Below are 23,051 nucleotides of genomic sequence, written 5' to 3' on the forward strand. Positions count from 1 at the left end.
CACATTTTGAAGTAAGTGGAAACTCGCCCATGAATTCCCCCAAATACTCTCTGAGGAAAATAGCTGTGTTTTGTATTGTGATGGTGTGAGCAGGTGCTAGTTAGAGTGCAAGCTCCTGTGTCCCCCTCCTCAGAGTAGAGGAAAATCTGAGGCCAGCCAGTGATGACACACACCTTCCAGCATCAGTACAGAACATGGCTCCGCCCCCTCCCCTCCACCAATAAGACAGCACACATCGTCATGAGGAGGCGGGGCGGACAGAACAGAGAGGAGACGTGAGTCAGGACCGGTGTTCTGCCATATAGTGTCCTTGTATCAAATAGTGTCCGCCTCGTACTGCGCAGGCGCTGCGCCTGCGCAGTACGGAGGAGCAGGAGATGCCGAAAATGTCCGAAGGTGATCAGCTGACCATCAGCTGTACACGGCGCTCGGGCACCTGTTAGCGATGGCAGTGTAAGAGGGCCCCTCGCGGGCTCGCTTCGCTCGCCACGCTTCGGGCACGGCCTCGCTGCGCTCGGCAAATATTTATTCTAACTCTATGTCCACTTGGATAGTGGGGAATGATCCTGGACATAGGGTAAGAATAAATGCGCAGGCGCCGTGTACAGCTGACGATCAGCTGTTGAACTTCGGAGACTTTCGGCGTCTCCTTTGTCCTCCGTACTGCGCCTGCGCAGTACAGGGAGGACACTATATGATAGGGGACTGAATTCGACAAGACACCGGCCATAGAAGGAGGCTGGAGATCCAAGGAAGCATGGCAGGAGACAGCGAGCAGGCGCTTCCCAACCACACACCACAGAATGGACCGCCATTCCTTATCGGGGTCAGCGGCGGCACGGCGAGCGGGAAAGTGAGTGAGAGGGCTGTATAGGGGGAGGGGGAGGCTGTGAATGGAGCAGATGGGACCACAACAGATCAGTGTGACCGATAACGGGGACGGACCGCATGGCTCTGTCTGTATACCGCAATCCTCCATGACAATGATTTATGGAGGAGGAAACCCCGCCAGGTCCTCATAGTGGATCTCGGACGACACGTGACCGGCTTAGTCTGCGCCTCTGCTAACGTGTGCGACATCCGGGGAGGATGAGGAGAGCGCCATCTGGTCCAGTCTTGTCATGTTAGTCATTGTTGATCATTTATGATGGAGGAGAAGGAAACCCCCAATCTAGGTCTGGAAATCACCGGCTTCCAATGGGAAGGTGACCTGGCAGTCCACTCTGTACATCACTCCACCAATGTGGGCGACATGCTGCGTCTAGGGGAGGATGGGGTTAACCCTTTCCAGTGTTGGGATTGATGAAATCTGTCACTGCCACCATGGGGCTCATCTTCTAATGGGAGTATGTCCCAACCTTTCTGGGATGATGGGATGGGTGAGGAGGATATAAAGGGGTCAATGTGGAAGTGGATTCCAGGCCTGTGACAGATGTCGGGGATACCTGCTGAGCAGACCACGTATGATCCCACCCCGGTGGTGTGGGGGGAATTCCATACAGCATAATCATAGCAGTACTGCCGGTAAAATGGCCTGGGCCTAATTCAGGGAACCCCAGAGGCAGTTTTGGTTAATGGTTCCGACACGTCCCAATTTATTTTCTGGCATCTTTAAGAATGTGTTGCCATGGTTGCAACAGGTTCAAAAAGAATCCTCAATTGGAAAACTGTCAGTGATCAGATCGATGTAAAAGTGTAATAAATAACTACTCCCAAGTGTAGGTAGTATTAGCAGCACATATCGGACCACTCTCTGTGGCTAAACCGTCCCAGACTGGCCAGTGACTCTAGGCCAGCATTTTTCAACCAGGGTGCTTTGAGGTTTCTTCAGGGGTGCCTTGGCAAAATGCCTAAAAATTGATCAAGAATTGTATACAAAGCGGCAGGTGGATGAAGTCAGCGCCTCTGCTAATCATCGGGGTCAGCAGCAGCAGCAGCACATATTTTTATTGTGCACCATTACTTTCTAGACACTGGCTTCCTAACAACCAATGACCTCATAGTTTACTAAGGATGTCTGTTGCCTCCACAGCATCCTTGTTTGACCCTCCTCAGCACCGAGGTGACATTAGCTGATGCGGAGGAGAGGAACATTGAAATACTAGTCACTACCAGTGAGCCAAAGTGTATTTGCTTTGGAAGCATAAATCACCTCTATCATTGGTGTCCTACATGTGGCTGTTCCTGCATCATGTAAAGCTATTAGAATAGTTTTTTACATTTTGGATTGGGGTGTCTCAAGCAAGCCTGCCCATAATTTATAAAGGGTGCCTCGAATGAAAAAAGTTTGAGAAGCACTGCCCTTTCATTAGGAGGACTTCACCAGGGTCCCTGCAGGCTGACACATTTCAAAGGTATGATGTTCTTCATCAGAGCCCTGGATCATTAGGGCTCTGATGGAGGACATACTTTAGAATCGTGTCAGCCTGCAGGGACCCTGGTGAGGTCCTCCTAAGTCATCAACCAGCCTGGGAATATTTAGCCACAAAGTGGCCCGATGCATGTTAATACCAACTATGCTTGTGAGTAGTTTTTTATTTATTGCACTTTTTTAAAATTTTTGTGGGATAATGCACAAGGGCAGTGTGTGTGTGTGGTGGTTTTTTTTTTTTTTTTTTTTTTTTTTTTTTTTCTTTTCTTCTTCAGTGGTTTGCAGACAACCCCAGTCCTAGAGGGCAGCAAGGCTTCAAGAATTTTATCCAATCCTAAAACAGAATTACACTTCCTATTGGGTTATTTCACTTATGCGCAGGAGCTAAGTGCTGTCATTTTTGTTGGTAATGCTCTAATCTGGTGTACAGAGAGACGTCGGTGCTCAGAGTGCGGCATGTGCTGGGAGGCGGACAGGAATGTGACGGATTCCTGCACAGAGCTCTTTGGTTGCTATGAAGCTGGCAGGCACTTCCTTCTTAGCAACCAGTGCCTCATCCCCCGCCCCACTCATTAAGGCAATTCCCTGGCTGGCAGCTAAGTGTAAACAAAGGGGTGGGATTCTGGTGTTGCCATTTGGCAATGGCCATATTTGGACAATGACAATCTCAAAGCTGGCAGCTGAATGAAGCATTGGTGGCTATGGTGCTGGCATCTGCACAGCCAGCTGCTTCTTGGAAACTAATTGTGTGGTGGAGGGGGGGATTCGGGGTTGTGACTGAACCTGCACTGAAGATGGAGTGTCTAGTTTGTACATTTTGGCCTCAGTGTTGCCCCATCTTTTTCTGACCACTGCGTACATTTGTTGCAGGCACAGACATTTGTTGTGCTTTTAAATTCCAGGAATTGTTTGTAGTATTTTTTTATTAGTGTCCACATACAGGCATTTAAAGGATGTCAACCTTTTGCCAAAAATGTTTAATGCACATATATTTGTAAAAATCAAAATGTATGTAGTGTTTTGTAAGTGAGCCTGGAAAGCATTGCAGCCGTGATCTGCGGATTACAGGTAGAATGCTGGGCTCCTGCAGACTCATTGTCTGATACTCTTTACAGGCAGCCTCCCTGGTGGTATGATTGTCAGATTTTTGCATAGAAATTTTGAGTTTTTATTTTGTAGGCCTATAATTCTTAGCAATAACACTCTTAAATCTCTCCAAACAAGAGTCTAGTAGATATCCCGGGTATGATAGTTTGAAACACAAAATCATAAATTATAATATAAATAAATAAATACCGTAGTTTTAAAAAAGAATAATATAATAAAAGTAATTTCCCCACGATTCACGATCGCTCAAATCTGCAAGTGTTCTAATTTACTATCGCTGTTTTGTAGCTGGTCTAAAACCACTTTTGACGTAAAAGGGACACTTTTTGGTTGCTATGGACAATTTCCAGTTTCCAGGCAGAAAGAACAGTATATATTATATAAAACTGCATGCAGGGCATTGGACAAAGCACTGGGGACAAAAGGGATGTGAAATAATTTCATACAGTAATGTAATCTGTAAGATTACACTGTACTGTATGTATTATGATTTCTCAAGTCGTCTTCCAAGACGGCACCCTGGGAGATGACTGGTCCATCTGACAGGAAACACAATCAATCGGTTAAAGGCCCCCGCCCCTCCCGATGCTCCTCAGTTTTTGATTGTGTTTCCCCACAGCGAAACTGTTTGTTGTTTTTCTGTTGACCTAAAAGCCTGGGGCTGGTGGTCTCCCCCTGGGAGCCGGACCAAATGCCTGGGAAGCCGCTGGGTCCGGCACGGATGGTTCTCATCCTTCCTGGGGGGTTTCCCAATCCGTGTCTCGGGGGGGGGGGGAGAGGCAGCAGAAGCGGGACCCTGGTCGGTGACCGTGCTTCTTTCCATGGAACAGCCCCCCCCCCCCCCCCCCCCCAATTGCTGAAGAACCCTGGGTGCGGTGGTGTACCCAGAACTTCAAGGGCCAAATTTCCTGTTGCCCTTCCTTACCTGTGCGGTGGCCGCGCAGTTGCAGGAGTTGGTGGTTTTCCTTCTATTGGCTACAAGACCACAGGAGGTGAGTCTGGGACCCGTTCTGGGGTCTGGCCAGGGCTACCGACCGTTCGCGGGGGTCGCGCAGCTCTGCATGGAGAGCTTTTCTTCCAGGGGCCTTGCTGAGTGTAGCTCAGCGCCATTTTCCTGAAAATCAGGAAATGACATCACTTCCTTCTCTAAGAGGAGGGAGTGGGAGGGCTGCAGCAGGAAGTGACCTCAGGTCCAGTATCACTTCCTGTCTTCGGCAAGATGGCGGTGGCGAGTTGCAGCCAGCATACAGAGGATATAAAAAGCCACAGGGAACAGGCGCCCTTGTCTCCTCTGCGTTCCTGTATGCAGCACCTCCCAGGGAGAGATCGGAAGTAGCATGGAACATGAGAAGGAGAGACCTGCAGGGTCTGCGGCCATGGAAGAGACCACAGGGGGTGAGTCTGACCGGCCTTCGGAGGTTTAGAGGGGGAGGGTACCCCAACTCTTCTCCTCCGACTCTCAGTGTATGCCTGTGTGTTTTTTTTTTTTTTCAGGGGACGACGCTATTGCCCGTGAGGTTGCCAGCCGTCCTGTGAAATCCTCCACCCGCTCTAAACGATGTGGGAACTGTAATGACAGGCTACCCCCAGAATATCCAAAGCCCTTCTGTTTTAAATGCAGACAGAAGTTGATAGGGAAGGAGACATCTCAGATAATGAAGGAATTCCTTACTGTGCAAACTGAGATGCTGTCCACCTTAAAGTCTTTTCAGGCCACCCTTAAGCCTATGGATTCAGAGGCTCACTCTAGTAAGGATGCCTCTTCCCAGGAGAGCTCCGCCTCCTCTAGGAGGTATCGGGCAGAGGTACTGAAGTATCCACTCCCCCACGATTCAGAGGAAGAGTGTGATTTAAAAGTTCCTAATCAGGAGTTTTCTGATGAAGGGGTGGTTGACAGCCAAGAGGAGGATGGGAGGGAGGAATCCAGGTCTAGCAGACATATATTTTCTGCCGACGACATGGAAGATCTTCTGAAAGCTATTTGTCTCCAGAAGAGATTTAGGAGCCTGCTGCACAGATGTCCGCTCAGGATAGGATGTATAGAGGCTTGATTAAACCTCAGGCCAGGGTCCTTCCGGTACATTCCGCCCTTAAGGAAGTCATCTTAAGGGAATGGAAAGAACCAGAAAGAAGGCTTCTGAAATATAAAACCTGGAATCGTAGATGCCCCTTCTCTGAGGAGAATGAGGAAAAGTTTTTCAAAACTCCTAGACTAGACGCCTCCTTAGCACAGGTCTCTAAGCAGTCTGATCTTTCCTTTTGAAGATACCGGTAATTTAAAGGATCAAATGGATCGCAGGGCTAAAACCATTTTACGCAAAGCCTGGGAAGCTAACGCTGCGGCTATGAGCCCCGCATTGGCCTTAGCTTGCATTGCAAGGAATGCCGACACGTGGGTCTGTAAATTAATGGACCACGTATCCCGAACCTCAAAATCCAAGGAGGTCCTGGATTCTCTGGAGGTCATAGGGAATGCTGTCGCATATTTAGCAGATGCTGCGGTTTAGAGTGTGTACAACCGCTAAGACAGGTGCCTTACCATAGCTCATCCAAAACCCATCTATGTGGTCTCCCTTTTGAAGGGACGCTCCTTTTTGGTGCTGGCCTAGATCAGGCTCCAGCCAGATCTACAGAGAAGGGGAAAAAATTACCTACCAAACCTAGGAGAGAGAGGAAGCGTTTTTTTTGTGGCCCCCAGGCAAAGAATCGCTTCTCTGAGAAAAAGGTCTCCCCTAATAGATGTTGGGGCGCAGGAAAAGACAAAAAACTGGCGTTCTCTTTTCCAGCCAGGAGTCAGTTGACAAGACCCCCAAATGACTTTCCGGTAGGGGGCAGACTTTCCCACTTTGCCTCTCAGTGGGAAAGGATCACCCAAAGCCCCTATGTACTTCGGATCATAAGAGAGGGTTACAGATTGGAGTTTCTCTCCCCTCCACCCCCCAAGTTTCTCTTGACCTGCCTTCCCAGGGATCCCTGCAAGGTGGTAGGAATCCTTCAGAATATAAGAGCTGGCCAGTCAGGAGGTTATAATACCTGTTCCAGTGGACCAGCAGGGTCAGGGGTTTTATTCCCACATTTTCGTGGTACCAAAACCCTCAGGAAGGTATCATCTTATTATAAATCTAAGGAACCTCAATGTTTTTCTTCGTAACAAGAAGTTCCGCATGGAGAGTGTCTATTCCCTCAGGAGACATCTCCTCAAAGAAGTGTTTATGGTGACCTTGGATTTAAAAGACACCTACCTTCATGTCCCCATTTTTCAGGGCCATCAAAGCTTCCTGAGGTTTGTGATCGCCTCTCCAGAGGGAGTGCAACACTGGCAGTTCACCGCCCTCCCCTTTGGACTGGCATCCAGTCCGAGAGTCTTTACAAAGGTCATGGCAGAGGTGGTGGCTTTTCTGCACCTCCAGGGAGTGGCATTGATTCCCTACCTGGACGACATTTTGATTTACAGTCTAAGTCGGGATCAACTACTTCTGGATCTATCCAGAGTAATGGAGACCTTAGAAGCCCTGGGATGGATTGTCAGCAAGGAAAAGTCCTTGCTGACTCCTGCTCAGACAAAGCTGTATCTGGGTTTCCTGGTGGACTCCTCAGAACAAAAGTTAGTTCTTCCTCAGGGCAAGGTAGAGGGCCTCATATCGGTGGTCACGTCGCTGTCACAGGCAAGCACTATCTCCTACAGAGGTATCGTGAGAGTTCTGGGTCTAATGACGTCAGCTATCCCAGCAGTTCCTTGGGCACAGCTACACTCCAGGCCCCTCCAGCACTTTCTTCTATCCTCTTGGGACAGAAAAAGAGTCTCTCTGGAAATAGAGATAGCCATCCCGGTCGAAATAAAGAACTCCCTTCACTGGTGGCTCCTTCCTCAGAGGCTTCAAGGGGGCCTTCTTTGCAGCCAACTTCAGCCTCTCAGGATAACTACAGATGCAAGTTCCTGGGGGTGGGGAGCCCACCTGGAGGATCTAATAGCTCAGGGATCCTGGGATTCAGAACAAAGAAGGGCCTCCTCCAATTTTCGTGAACTGTTGGCCATAGGAGAAGCACTAAAGGCTTTCGAAGGAAGGATCAGGAGCCTGGAGGTGCAGGTCTTGTCAGACAATGCCACGGCTGTGGCGTTTCTGAATCATCAGGGGGGTACCAGATCCAAAACACTCCTATCCCTATCAGCAGAGATCCTGTCCTGGGCGGAAAGTCGGATTCCTTCCATCTCCGCAGCCCACATAAAGGGGGCGTTAAATGTAGAGGCAGACTACCTCAGTCGGTAGCCGATTTCTGCAGGGGGAATGGGAACTGAATCCAGAGGTCTTTTGCCTGGTAAGTCGGCGTTCCAGAGATAGATCTCTTTGCCCTCAGGAAAAGCAGAAGGGTGAAGAGCTTCTTTTCCCTTGCTCGAGAGAGAGGCTCAGAGGGGATAGATGCGTTGGCGCAGGTCTGGGACTTCCGACTGGCCTATGCCTTTCCCCCTCTGGGACTAATTCCGAGGGTCCTTCAAAAACTGTTCCTCTCGGAAAGCAAGTTGATTCTAATAGCCCCTTGGTGGCCCAAGAGAGCCTGGTTTCCAACCCTGCAGGGTTGGTCCATAGCCCCACCGCTTCACCTCCCGGTCCAACCTTCTCCTTCAGGGTCCAGTCTGCCACCCAGACCCCAACTTCTTCAAGCTGACGGCCTGGCTCTTGAAAGGCAGAACCTGCGGGAGAAGGGGCTGTCGGACAGAGTAGTGGATACACTGCTCCTTAGTAGGAAGCCAGTCACAAGGCGTATTTATGCCAAGACCTGGGCGATTTTCTCTTGCTGGTGCCAGGAGAGAGGGACTTCTCAAAGCGAGATCCCTGCTATCTTAGAATTTCTCCAGGATGGAGCAGATCTAGGTTTGGCAACCAAGACCCTTAAGGCGCAGGTTTCAGCCCTGTCCTGTTTTCTTGAGAAATGTTTGGCATTACACCCCCTGATCGAGAGATTTCTCTTGGTCAGGGAGAGGTTGTCCCCTGTTCAAATGTCTAGGTGTCCTCCTTGGGACCTTACACTAGTACTGGAGGGGTTAACAAAGGCCCCATTTGAACCGATAGATCAGATCCCCCCTTAGGATCCTGACCTTTAAATTAGCCTTTTTACTAGCAATCACCTCAGCTAGGAGAGTAGGTGACATTCAGGCTTTTTCTATTAAAGAACCATTTTTTTCAAGGTCAGGGTTATACTTAGGCAGGACCCCCCTGTACCCCCCCTAAGGTAGCATCAAAGTTCCATAGGACTCAAGAAGTGGTGCTGCCTTCCTTTTGTAGTAACCCCAAAAGTGAAGGGGACGTTTCTTTTCATTGTCTGGCCGTCAGACGCTGTTTATTATCCTACCTAGAAAGAGTTAAGGAATTCAGAAGGTCCAGCCATCTTTTAGTTAACTTTTCTGGCCAAAAGAAGGGCCAACAGGCATCCAAGGCTTCTATAGCTAGGTGGATTAAACATACCATTTCGTTAGCCTATGAGCAGTCAGGTAAAGCAGCTCCTAGAAATCTTAGAGCGCATTCCACGCGATCTCTGGCAACCTCATGGGCGGAAAGGGCCGGAGCTTCGGTGGAGCAGATATGTAGAGCCGCTACATGGTCAAGCCAGAACACGTTCCTGAGGCATTATAGAGTGGAGTTACTATCTCCTCAGGACCTGGCATTTGGCAGGAAGGTCCTGCAAGCGGTGGTCCCGCCCTAAAGGTAGGCCTGAGCTACTTGCTCTTCTCTCAGGGTGCCATCCTGGAAGACGACTTGAGAAGAGAACCAGTTACACTTACCGGTAACAGTGTTTCTGGGAAGTCTTCCAGGACAGCAGGCCTACTTCCCACCCATTCTATTTAGGAAACATGTAATGTTTAGAGTGTGGTGGTGGTGGTTATATTTTTCACTCTCGTGCACTGGTGTGGGTCAATACTTTGTCACAACTGAGGAGCATCGGGAGGGGCGGGGGCCTTTAACCTCTTGATTGTGTTTCCTGTCAGGTGGACCAGTCATCTCTCAGGGTGCCGTCATGGAAGACTTCCCAGAAACACCGTTACCGGTAAGTGTAACTGGTTCTTTTTTCAAGTTTTAAAATTTGCAGCCAGGTTTTCTGCCCCCGTGCATCGCAGGGAACTGAGCCTGGCACACAGAGGCATCGGGCAGAGGACGGAGCCCACGGACACAGTGGGGGGGGGGCATCGCAGGATCCTGGGGACAAGGTAAGTATACTGCACCAGGATCCTATAATGCAATTCCGAGTGTGGCTCGGGGTTACTGCTACTGGTACTGAAACTTAACCCAGAGCCACACTCGGGGGGGGGGGGGGGGGGGACTGCCAGGGAGGTTAAGAGATCTGGCAGAAGTGTCAATGGACTACAAGTGCAATGATCACCACTCTTGTGTTATATTGAGAACTATAAGTCTGTCTTCCACGGTGGAAGATGGGAATTTGTGGTTTATTCATTCATAGATCTTTGTGGAGGTTCAGTTCACACCATGTGCAGAAACATGCATTTCACACCGCGTGGGAACAATAAGGGTCTGTTAGGTTGCATTATTTGTTAATGACATATTAAACACAAACAATTGTGTACTTTTTGCAGACACCAAAACTGCAGTACCATGCGGTGCAGGTGCCAGTTTGTTTGTTTTTTTTTTTTAAATAAGAGAAATGGTACAACATTCCCAGCTTGCAGGTTTAGGGTTATCCATGGCACAGCTATACCAGGAACCTACAATTCAGATGATGGAATAATATCAATAACAAAATTTACAAAAAATGTGGGAAGCACTACTGTAAATATAGATTCCACCAGAGGGAATGTGAGAAGAAAGGGAGGCTAGAAGTGAGGGGGATCTGAGAAGAGGTACAAGAGTGATATGGAAGATCACAAGACTCTACAACAAAGGTGGAGTGGAGAGAACAAGCGCCTCTCCGCTCTCCCAGACAACCCTATTAGCACAATCAAAAATCTTAAGCTAAATACAATCTAACAATTCCCTAGTTGAATAATTGCAGCATGAAAGCACAAGAGTTTGTACACATCCTAAAAGTCTATAAACCTTGCGTTCGCTGGTTATACAAGTTAGAGGACAGGAAGTCCAACCACAAGGCCCAGGTGCCATTTTAAAAGCTACACCTGCCCTTTGTGGCTGTCAAACAGTGGAGACCATTTTTTATTTTACTATGTTTTTATTGAGATTTTCAAGACCGATAAACATTTTAAAGGAATTTAACAACATTTGATAAACCTGTATCGTGGTGGAGACCATTTTAAATCTGACAGTTGCTGCAGGGGAGAAGAATCCCTGCATGTCAGAGGATTGTGGGTGCAATGTCCGGCTCCTGCAGACCTTTCCTACTGCTCTGTTCCTGTACCTCCTGTATAGGCTGTCAGATTCAGAGATGCAAGAAGAGTGAACAGACTACTATTTTGTCCAATAGTGCTCTTGTACCCCTTTTGAGAACCATAAGCAGTCCGCTGCGGTGGATGATAGGACTGGTAGTTTACTCCTTCGCAGATCTATGAATGAAGGACATGATTTGGGGGGGGGGGGGCTGCTGCATAGCAACATGTTACACCTTAAATACATGCTAAAGCTGAACTAATCTTTTGTATTAGATTTTGTTACTTTTTATGATGGGGGGGGGGGGGGTGTTTGTGTGTGCCTTTCTAATGACAGCACATCCTTAACCACTTCTGGACCGCCGCACGCTGCCGATCTATACGTCCTAACTTTGAAGAGGGATATCTTTGCTATGGCAGCAGCTAGCTACCATAACCCCGGTATTCTCTTCAGCGTGTAGTCCGGTTTCCGATAATAGGTGTCCCGTCCCCCAACCACTCCCTGCCCCCCGCCGCCGCTTACCAGAGGCGGCGGCGGCAATCGGATCCTTCTCCTTCCTGGGTATGGAGTGAGGGGAAGATCGCCTCCATACCATTGCAGGGCGGAAGCGACGTCAAAAACGTCACTTCCGCGCATAGCTCTTAAAGGGCCTTAAAAAAAAAAAAAAAAGTGCAAAAATAAGGAAGAGGATTTTTTTTTTTTTTTTTTTTTTTTAAGGCCCTTTAAGAGCTGGAGGCGATCTTCCCCTCACTCCATACCCAGGAGCTGTCCCGCCAAGCTTGCGTGCAGAAGCGAAAAACGTGAGTAGCGCCCGCATGTGAAAACGGTGTTCAAACCCCACATCCTGAGGTATCGCCGTGATCAGTAGAGCGAGAGCAATAATTCTAGCACCAGACCTCTGTAACTCAAAACATGCAACCTGTAGAATTAGATATAGATCGATATATCTATATTATTTTTTTTTTTTTTTCATAAAACATCGCCTATGGAGATTTTTGAGGATAAAAGTTTGTCGCCATACCACGAGCGGGTGCAATTTTGTAGCGGGACATGTTGGGTATCAATTTAATTGGCGTAACATCTTTCACAATATATAAAAAAAAAAAAATGGGATAACTTTTACTGTTATCTTAATTTGAACAGAGCTCCAGTTCTCAGAGCCTGCCCAGCGCTCTTCAACCACCTGGTTCCAGCCAGCGCCATCCGCTACATCGGCCCTCGGGACACTTTTTTAAAATTTTTTTTTTTCCCCAAAAAAGGTCCGCTTGTAGGACCGCTGCGCAAATACGGTGTGACAAAGTATTGCAACGACCACCATTTTATTCTCTAGGGTGTTAGGGAAAAAAAAATGTTTATAGTTTGGGGGTTCTAAGTAATTTTCTAGCTTAAAATCCTGTTTTGTTTGTTTTTTTTTTTTTTTTTTTTTTTTTTTAGTTTCTTGTAAACAACAAATATCAGAAAGAGGCTTGGTCTTTAAGTGGTTAAAATGGATTTGAAATCTGCACATCTGCAACTTCTTTCATGTGGGTGGCTAGTTTTACTCCACATGTTCGCTCTCTGTGGGATCGTAGCCACCCTCCTATGCGAACTCTCAATATGGACTACCAAAGTGCATTACCTTACATCCAGCACAAAGAAAAACCCCATTCATAAAAACTGCCCACAAGCTCACCATTTGATGCTGGTCCTTTGACATTAGTAACTTGTGGGAGGGACCAGCCTTGGGTAAATGATGCACAGTTTATACAGCAGGCGCACAGACTTCTGGAATTACTGGTTTGATCAGAGCATGCAGATGAAATGTATGTTACAGTAAACTAGTAAGTGAATGTTTTGTTTTTCACGGTTTAAGTCCTCATGTTTAACCACTTCCCGCCTGCCCTATTGTGGATTGACATCTGCAATGTGGCTCCATTATCCTGACTGGATGTCATTTTCCATCAGATGCCAATCTGTGCCCGTCAGTAATGACTGTTAGTGCAGCCTCATCAGTGCCCGTCAGTGAAGGAGAAAACAAAATTTTATAACCGAAACGAAGAAACCACTTTTTTTTTTTTTTTTTTTAAACTTTGTCTAGCAAAAAATACCCCAGTGGTGATCAAATACTAGAGCTGCACAATAGTTAAAAAAAAAAAAAAAAAAAAAATATCGATCTCGATTCAACCCCCCCCCTCATGATCTCTATGCAGAAATTCCTGATTCATGTAACAAGTGTAAAGTTCTCTGCTCACTCAGCTGTCAAAAGAAGAAAACCGGGCAGCCTGCCAAGTTTTTCACAACATTGTCCAGGCTGGTAGATAACTATAAACATTGTAACTTTTCATTCTTACATCAAAGGGAAATAGATCTGTAAATGAGGGAAGTTTAACCACTTAAAGTGGTTGTAAACTCTGTTACACCATTATTACCTACAGATAAGCCTATAACAAGGCTTACCTGTAGGTATCGTGAATATCTCCTAAACTTGCACAGTTTAGGAGATATTCAGTATGAGTGCTACTACCGATGTCATCGGCACATGCGCACTGAAGAAACGGGCCGCTGGCGCCATTTCTTCAGTAGCTGAGCCATGACCAGCGGCTCCCGTGCGCATGCTTGGGAGTGACATCATCACGGCTCCAGGCAATCAGAGTGCCGGAGGAAGATGTTGGCCATGTACTTGGAGTGCCGACGCAGATTTAGGGCATCATTCTGAGGTCAGTATTTCATAATAAGCTAGTATGCGATGCATACTAGCTCATTATGCTTTTATCTTGCAGGGGGCTGTGCAGACACCTTTTTTCTGACACTTGTTTCTTTCAAAGTTAAAATCCAGTATTTTTTTTTTTTTTTTTTTGCTAGAAAATTACTTGGAACCCCAAACATTATCTCTATCTCCCAAGGGAATAAAATGGTGGTTTTTGCAATATTTTATGTCATACTGTATTTGCGCAGCGGTCTTTCCCACAAAATATTTTGGGAAGTACACTTCAATAAATGAAGAAGAAAAAAAAACAAAAAAAAACAAAACTGTAAAGTTAACCCAATTTTTCCCATATCGTCTTTCAGGACAGCCACCTATGAGACCTCGGCTCCTCCCTTTAGGAAACACTGCCCAGCTTAGATTTTAAAAGGCACCTCAGTTTTGGTGTTTCTTCTGGCAGGAGACACTGCGAGGAACTGTGACTAAAGACAGCCAGGGATGTTGCAGCTTGTAAGTCCGGGTAGGAGACAGGTCTCTGGGGACTAGTGGCGGTGCGAGTTTGCCTGGCAGCCACACGGTTTTTCTATTGCCACCCTAGCTCTCCGCAAGTTGTTTCGGGGGGCCTCTCTCAATGGAGACTTAGGAGGAGGTGCTGTCCCCCCCCCCCACACACACACACACACACACACACACACACACACACACACACACACCAGCCATGCTGTCGGCAGGGAAAGTATGCCTCCATGCAGCCTATGCGACCGTGCTTATGGGGCCAACATCACCGCGTTGCCTTTCCATGTAACCATGGAAATCTCCGGTCCCCCTTTCACCCCCGGAGGGGGTGGCCATCAGGAAAGGGTACGGTACCCTACTATCGTTGGTGATGCACAGTCTGGGGCTGTGGGATTTGCCACCCGCCCCCTGTTTCTGTGAGGCAGCCCGAGCCCTGGAACCTCCATAAGCCAGACCCGTAGGGACCACCCCCGGGAGAGCACATAGAACCACCAGCCCCCGGGTCCCATGTGCCTCCTCCCCTCCGACCACCATGAGGGAACCCCACCTGTGGAGCTGCAGGTGTCAGATGGGTAAGGGATGCGACCCCCCTGGTCCTCCTTACCTTACGATGGCTGATGTTGGCCGCGCCAGGAGTCGTCAGGATTGGCCTCAGCCTCTGACACGCTCACACTGTGAAAAGGATGTTCTTGCCTCTGGAACCTCCAGCCACCTGTGCGACCTTTCCGGCTCCCCATCATCCACGGCTGGAACCGACATTCCCTCCCAACGGAAGTGACGTCACCCGCCACATGGCCCCAATGTGAGCTCGCAAAAAAATAATCATCATGTTGCTGGGGACAGGAGCCTCTTCCTGACGACAACCCTGGGCTGTGGTTGTTGTGGTCTGCGGGCGAGGGGCTTATCGGAATCTGGAAGCTCCCTTTTAACAGATCCCACCCCCACCCCGCCCCAGAAAAAGGCAGTGTAGTGTAAATAAAAACAGGAGACAAGTCTTCTCTGCCACTGCTGTCTTCTCTGCCGCCGACCTGGTCCTTCAATGCTGTCTCCCTTTGTGCCAGCTCCGCTCTCTGCCGGTTCTTGTATAGCAGTGGGACGTGACATCTGGTGATGCCCCATTGCTATCTAAGAAGCCAGCGGAGCTGGCGTCGGAGGAGCACTGGGATCGGTGTCGAAGAAGACTGGAGGAAGATTTTTAATAAAGGACTTGTCAAAACCATCTTTATTTGCACTACACTGCCTTTTTTGGGGTTAATGGGTAGGGGTACAATGTACCCCATACTCATGCACATGGGGGGAGGGGAGGTTTGAGTGGGGCAGACCCCCGACAACCACAGCCCAGGGGTGTTGGGGAGGAGGCTCTTGTCCCCATCAACATGGGGGCAAGGTGCTTTGGGGTGGGGGGCGCAGAGCCCCCCCTGCCCCAAGCACTCACACCCCACCAGCCCACATTTTGAGGGCTTGTAGCCTGGTGTGGTCCGGGGAGTGCTGTATCTTAACGTTTACACACGTTTGTACACTCCTGGCAGCTACAGTGTGTAAACACTCCCTCTCCCTCCTCCTTTGCCACTGCTGTAAGTCTAAATGGCAGTAAGAGGGTTAAAGCAGGTACATCTGAATGCAGTAAAAAGTGATCTTGAAGGCAAAAAAAAATTATTTATTCTTTCCAGATGACCTGCTTTTAGAAAAGCTAAATGTAGTACTGGTGTAAATTAGGGCTAAAAGACATATTGTTGTATTGCTGTATGGTTTAGTGACACTTAAAATGCTGGTGGCGCTGTACAGATCTGTGTGCCAGTGAACAGAATCTTAGCTCAGTTGAAGAGTAATACCAACCTTGCCTTAGTGGCACATCAGATGGAGCTTGCGTCACTACTAGCATACCACATGCTGACATCCCTGTGTGTGGCTTTCAGAGAAAATGTAGTTGTGTATAAAGGTGATGTTTACTTTGCGGTCTTTCTTAAATTATCATCTTCAAAACAAAAGCATGCACAGTGAATGGGGAACGTCTTTTCCTACTTCCTGTTACTGCGGTTTTGTGACCCTGAACACTCGCCACCTGCATTGGAAAAAAAATGTGTTTTTTTTATTCTGGTAACTCTTTGGAGGGCAATACCTCTCCTCCTCCCTCCCCTTCTTTTTTTTTTTTTTTTTTTTTTTTTTCCCCCTTTCATCATTTATATGATTTTGCACGTTTGCCCACTAACAAAGAAATGATCAGTATAATTTTAATGGAAGGTTTATTTTAACAGTGAGATACAGAATAACCACAAATATCCAGAAAAACGCATTTCAAAAAAATGATAAATTGGTTTGCATTTTAATAAGTGAAATAAGTAATTGATCCCCTATCAGTCGGCAAGATTTTTGGCTCTCAGGTGTCTTCTATACAGGTAACGAGCTGTGATTAGGAGCACTCTCAAGACACGTGTACAGAAGCAATCAATAAGATTCCAATCTCTCCATCATGGCAGAGACCCGTTCAAGGATGTCGGAGACAAAATTGTAGACCTACACAAGGCTGGAATGGGCTACAAGAACATCGCCAAGCAGTTTGAGAGGGTGACAACCGTTGCGATTTGCAAATGGAAGAAATACAAAATGTGTCAATCTTCCTCAGTCTGGGGCTCCACGGAATATCTCACCTTGTGGAATTTCAATGATCATGAGAACGTGAGGAATCCGCCCAGAACTACACAGGAGAATGTTGTCAATTATCTCAAGGCAGCTGGGACCATAGTCACCAAGAAAACAATTGGTAATGCACTATGCCGTGAAGGACTGAAATCCTGTAGCGCCCGCAAGGTCTCCCTGCTCAAAGCACATGTACAGGCCCATCTGAAGTTTGCTAATGAACATCTGAATGATTCAGAGATCTGGGTGAGAGAGTTGTGGTCAGATGGGACCAAAATCAAGTGCTTTGGCATCAACTCAACTCGCTGTTTGGAGGAGGAATGCTGCCGATGACCCCAAGAACACCATCCCCCACCATCAAACATTGAGGTGAATTTGCCCCTTTAAGTTCCTGGAGTGGCCTAGCCAGTGTCCAGACCTTAATTCCATAGAAAATATGTGGAGGGAGCTGAAGGTTTGAGTTACTAAAGTCAGCCGTAACCTTAATGACTTGGAGAGGATCTGCAAAGAGAAGTGGGACAAAATCCCTCCTACGATGTGTGCAAACCTGGTGCCTAACTAGAAGAAACGTCTGCCGACAAGGGTTTTACCACCAATTATTAAAGCCATGTTTTGCGAAGGAGTCAAATACTCATTAACCACTTCAGCCCCGGAAGGATTTACCCCCTTCCTGACCAGAGCACTTTTTGCAATTTGGCACTGCGTCGCTTTAACTGCTAATTGCGCGGTCATGCAATGCTGTACCCAAACGAAATTTGCATCCTTTTCTTCCCACAAATAGAGCTTTCTTTTGATGTTATTTGATCACCTCCTGCGGTTTTTATTTTTTGCGCTATAAACGGAAAAAGACCGAAAATTTTGTTTCATGTCATTTCTTGAGGTGCTAAAATGGCAGGGCAGTACAAACCCCCATGACCCCATTTTGGAAAGTAGACGCCCCAAGGAAATTGCTAAGAGGCATGTTGAGCCCATTGAATATTAATTTTTTTTGTCCCAAGTGATTGAATAATGACAAAAAAAAAATTACAAAAAGTTGTCACTAAATGATATATTGCTCACACAGGCCATGGGCATATGTAGAATTGCACCCCAAAATACATTTAGCTGCTTCTCATGAGTATGGGGATGCCACATGTGTGGGACTTTTTAGGAGCCTAACCGCGTATGGGCCCCCGAAAACCAATCACCGCCTTCAGGATTTCTAAGGGTGTAAATTTTTTGATTTCACTCCTCACTATCACAGTTTCGGAGGCAATGGAATGCCCAGGTGGCACCCCCCCCCCCCCCCCCCCCAAATGACCCCATTTTGGAAAGACACCCCAAGCTATTTGATGAGAGGCATGATGAAAAATTTTCTTTTTTCAAAACTTTGTGACAAAAAGTGAGGTCTGCAAAATACTCACTATACCTCTCAGCAAATAGCTTGGGGTGTCTACTTTCCAAAATGGGGTCATTTGGGGGATTTTGTGCCACCTGGGCATTCCATGGCCTCCGAAACTGATAGGCAGTGAAGAGTGAAATCAAAAATTTACGTCCTTAGAAAGCCTGAAGGTAGTGCTTGGTTTTCAGGGTCCCGTACACGGCTAGGCTCCCAAAAAGTCTCACATGTGGTATCCCCGTACTCAGGAGAAGCAACAGAATGTATTTTGGGGTGTAGTTTCACATATTCCCATGGCAAGTTTGAGCAATATATCATTTAGTGACAACTTTGTGCAAAAAAAAAAAAAAAATTGTCTCTTTCCCGCAACTTGTGTCACAATACAAAATATTCCATGGACTCCACATGCTTCTCAGCAAATAGCTTGGGGTGTTTACTTTCCAAAATGGGGTCATTTGGGGGGGTTTGAACTGTCCTGGCATTTTATGCAGTACATTTAGAAGCTTATGTCACACATTACCCACTCTTCTAACCACTTGAAGACAAAGCCCTTTCTGACACTTTTTGTTTACATGAAAAAATGATGATTTTTTTTTTTTTTTGGCAAGAAAATTACTTTGAACCCCCAAACATTTTTTTTAAAGCAAATGCCCTACAGATTAAAATGGTGGGTGTTTCATTTTTTTTTTTTTTTTTTTTTCAAACGCATTTTTTTGGGGACAAAACTTTTTTCCCACTGCTTGTAAAAGCAGCCTAGAGGCTAATTAGCTGCTAGGATTGCTTTTACATGAAAGCCGACCGCTGGCTGAAAAGAATGATGCCAAGATGATACCTAAACCTGCAGGCATCATTCAGGTATAACCACTCAGTCGTGAATTGTGTACCTGAAGACAAAAAAAATGGTTAACAATAAAACACAGTAAACGGTAAACTATAAAAAATTGCATACCTGAAAAGCAAACATGATAAAACATAATAACAATAAAACTTTGCAGAATAGAATACAGTAAAAAAGAGCAGAAAAGAGTATAGAGAGAAGAGAGAGAGAACAATGAAACGGCAACTATTTTTTTTTTTTTTTTTGTAACTTTTATAACTGTACCCGGTTCCAGGTTCGGGTCTCTCAAAATGCGATGGCATCTTGGGAGACCCTGTGAAAGTCTGCCTAGTCTGTGCAATGCTGTACCCTACGCTAATATGCAACTAGTGAATGGTAGCGTTCAAAACATTCGCCAATGCAAAGACCAGGATTGTCAGGACAAGGAGGGACAATAATAGCGGGTGTCACGCCTATATCAGCGCTTGCTGCAGACACAACATCTCTTTTGGGGGGGTTCGTTGGGTAGGGGTACACGGGAGGACATAAAAATGCCTCTCATGCAGCCGACTGCATTTGGTTGGGGATGTGAATGGGGGAAGTACGGATGCTGCATAAGTGGTGGGTTCCCAATTAGGATTGACGAATGCAGCAGGGAGGGCACTATGGGCACGAAGGGTTCTGCGTTTGTCTTCTTCTTGGTGGCAGCGGGACACTAGTGCTTGCCACCTCACCAGCTTGAACTGCGCTTATGGGACTCGCCACGTCACCAAGTGTTACTGCAGTGCTGGTTTGACTAAGACCGGGGTGTGTTTAGTGTTTTGTAAGTGACAGTGATCGATCGATACTGCACTTGGGTGGGCTGGGCCGGGCGGAGGGGCAAAACGCAGGTGCTAGCGGGATCAGCCCAGATACCTGCTAACACTGCGTTTTTGGGAACCCTAAACTGCTGGGGACGCTAGTATAGATCTGATCAGATACTATACCACTAAGGGAGGTGTATGGTGTGTGTGCGTGGGTGTTAGCGGTACTGGAAAAGAAAAAAGAAGGGGGGGGGGGGGCCGGGGAAGGACCACATCCATCTTGCTAGGTTCACAGTACTCAAAGCAGGGTTAAACATTTGGAAAATTAAAATAGTGGTAAGCTATTATCGGGCGGGTCCAACAGCCTCATCGCGGTGGTCATCCTCCCCCAATGTACCCCACGCATCTATCCAACCTGACCATATCTTGTCAAATTTGGCAGGACAGTTTCGGTTAGTATAGGTAAGTTTATACAGTGGTAGCACCGAGTTCAATTTAAGGTGCCATAAGGATACTGTGGGTGGGGCATTGTCCTTCCAGTGAAGAAATATCTCTCTACGAGCGTAAAATGTGGCATAATTCAAAAATAGTCTAGTGTATTTACCCCTTACCCTAGAGTCAAAGACCAGTTCTAGAGAGGTAACCCGTCTAAGGGTGTCAGCTATCCCAAGCCAGTAATCTCCAAGGCGAGGACAGGACCATATCATATGAAAGAAAGCAGCAGAACTCCGACCACACCTAGGACAGGCCACCGGAGTGTTAGGATTCATAAGTGTTAATCGCTTTGGAGTATAATAGGCTCTGTGGAGGAACTTGACCTGCGTAAAATCTCTGGCCGAGATCATATTAGTGACAAAGGATGATACACAGGACTCCCATTCCTCCTCTGTCAGATCTGGGATATCTATTTTCCATCTATCATGAGTTTTTTTCAAGTTTTTTCAATGGGGCTACGGACAGATGAAAATATAGGGAGGAGAGGGGTTTATCTATGACCCTAGCGGTGAGTAGTCCCTCCACAGAGTCTGATTTCAATATAATTTGAGCTGGGAACTGTTTCTTGTACGCGTGCCGAAGTTGATAGTACCTAAACAGCATCCATCCCGGGAGTGAGTATGCACTTTTGAGATCCGCAAAGGATCTCAGTTTACCCCCCACCACAATATGTTTCAGTTTTACTATGCCCCTCCCTGCCCAAACCTGGGGATCTGGAACAGTATTCAGGTGTGGTAAGTTGGGATTACCCCATAAAGGAATATGGGGAGAAAATGTCTCGGGAGAGGCAAAGCGGGCCCTGGCCTTGTGCCATACAGTAATGGTTGTACGCATCAAGTCCGTGATGCCGGGGTGAGACCTCACCCCCCCCCCCCTAAACACTGCATTGCTGAGAGAGGAGTATGAACCCATTATGGCTGCCTCCAAGGTTACCGCCGGGTTATCCTGTAGCTGTGAGAACCACCATCTGACCGTCAGCAGAACGGCCTCCCAGAAATAGATCTGAAAATCTGGTAGGGACAGGCCGCCCCGGGTGACGGGCAGTTGGAGGGTAGTAATGGCCAGTCGCGGGGATCCGCCATTCCAAACAAAGGATGAAATTATACTTTTCACTCTTGCAAAGAATGAGGCCGGAGGGATTAAAGGGGCACTACGAAAGAGGTAAAGGACCTTGGGGAGATAAACCATTTTAATTAAATTTACCCTACCCACGGGTGATAGGGGAAGAGTCCTCCAGGCTGTACATTTTTGTGAAAAATTTTTAAGAAGTGGTTGAAGGTTCAGCTCATAATATGAGGACAATGGAGTCCCAACCCTTACACCCAGGTATTTGAACTCTGATGTCCAGTTTAGGGGGGTGCCTGTTGGTGGGTGGGGACTCGCTGGATTCAGCGAGAAAAGAAGGGATTTTCCCCAGTTAATTTTAATGCCCGAGAACGATCCGAATTCGTCTATTATTTGTAGCGCGGGTGGGAGGGAAGAAATATCTTTAAGGAAAAGGAGGGTATCATCGGCGTATAAGGATATTTTATCTGTTATTACACCGACTTGGATTCCTTTTACTGAGGAAGCGGATCTAATACGAGCTGCCATGGGTTCCATGGCTAGCGCGAATAATCCAGGGGATAGTGGGCAGCCCTGTCTGGTACCCCTAGACAGGGGAAACGGTGGGGATAATGAATTGTTTGTGCGTATACGGGCCGTGGGATTAGAGTATAGCATCTGGACCCAACTAATAAAGCGAGGGCCAAATCCAAACTTGCGGAGGACCGCCCAGAGGTAGCGCCACTCAACTGAATCAAAAGCCTTTTTGGCATCTAGAGAGGCGACAACCTCCGGGCCGTCCCCGCTCGCCCTGGACAGATGCGTTAAGAGACGCCGGATGTTTATGTCGGTCCCTCTGCCCGGCATAAAACCAGACTGGTCCGCATGCACCAGTGCCGTAATCACAGTATTTAAGCGACCAGCCAAAACCCTGGCCAACAGCTTGGCATCCACATTAAGGAGAGATATAGGACGATATGAAGAGCAGTGTTCGGGAGGCTTGCCTTGTTTAAGAATGACTACTATAACCGCCTCAGCCATTGTCGGGGGCAATGAATTCCCTTCCATGGCGTTTTGGAGCATTCTTTTGAACAATGGCAGTATTTCTTCTGCATATGTCTTAAAGAATTCGGCAGGTATCCCATCCGGGCCTGGCGTTTTGCCGTTTTGTAAGGAGGCCACTGCCTTCTGTACTTCCTCTAACAGGATAGGACCGTCCAAAGCTTCTCTAAACGTGGATGTCAGGCAAGGGAGCTCCACCCCGTCAAGATATGTCGCCAGTTCCGCGTCTGTACAATTCATTCTAGAACTGTATAGGTCCCGATAAAATGACGCGAATCTATCATTAATGGATGGAGGATCTGTTAGGGTCGTCCCGTCTAAGTCATAAATGGTGGAAATAGTGACTGGGGAGGAGCTTTCCCTCGCCAGCCATGCCAGCATACTACCAGTCTTTTCCCCGTGCTCAAAAATTCTTTGGGACTGATGCAGAAATTTAGTCTTAGTGGCTGATGTTTGTAGCAGGAGAACATCCCGCAGTGCTGCCTGAAAGTCAGAGTACGCTCTCGAAGTCCGAGACTCCGAGTATTCCTCTTCTAGTACCGCCACCTTCTCCTCAGCCTTTCGGGTTTCCTCTCTCAGGTCCTTACGGACCTTACGGATATCAGACTGCAGGTTACCTCTAGTGAAGGCCTTGAATGCGTCCCAGGATGTGGTCAGAGATATCGATTGGTCCAAATCCCGCCAATATTGTATTGCCTCAGATCTAAATGGTTCCGATATTCTGGAATCATCTAGCCAAAATCTGGACAATCTCCAGAGATTCTCACACGGTGAACAGGACACACACAGCCTCAAGGCAAGCGGAGC

The 23,051-nt window shown here is 47.3% G+C and overlaps 1 protein-coding gene across 1 annotated transcript in view; it reads left to right on the forward strand.

The window, feature by feature from the left end:
* The first annotated feature begins 216 nt into the window (after positions 1-216).
* The window catches only part of UCK2 (uridine-cytidine kinase 2), an 88,826-nt gene continuing 65,991 nt past the window's right edge, over positions 217-23,051 (forward strand). The window contains exons 1-2 of the mRNA XM_073592859.1: positions 217-285; positions 722-853. Coding sequence (XP_073448960.1) covers positions 758-853 — 96 coding nt within the window. The 5' untranslated portion in view covers positions 217-285; positions 722-757. The remainder of the gene's footprint in view (positions 286-721; positions 854-23,051) is intronic.

This window comes from Aquarana catesbeiana, linkage group LG07, assembly GCF_042186555.1.
Source record: "Aquarana catesbeiana isolate 2022-GZ linkage group LG07, ASM4218655v1, whole genome shotgun sequence".
NCBI classification, from domain to species: Eukaryota; Metazoa; Chordata; class Amphibia; order Anura; family Ranidae; genus Aquarana; species Aquarana catesbeiana.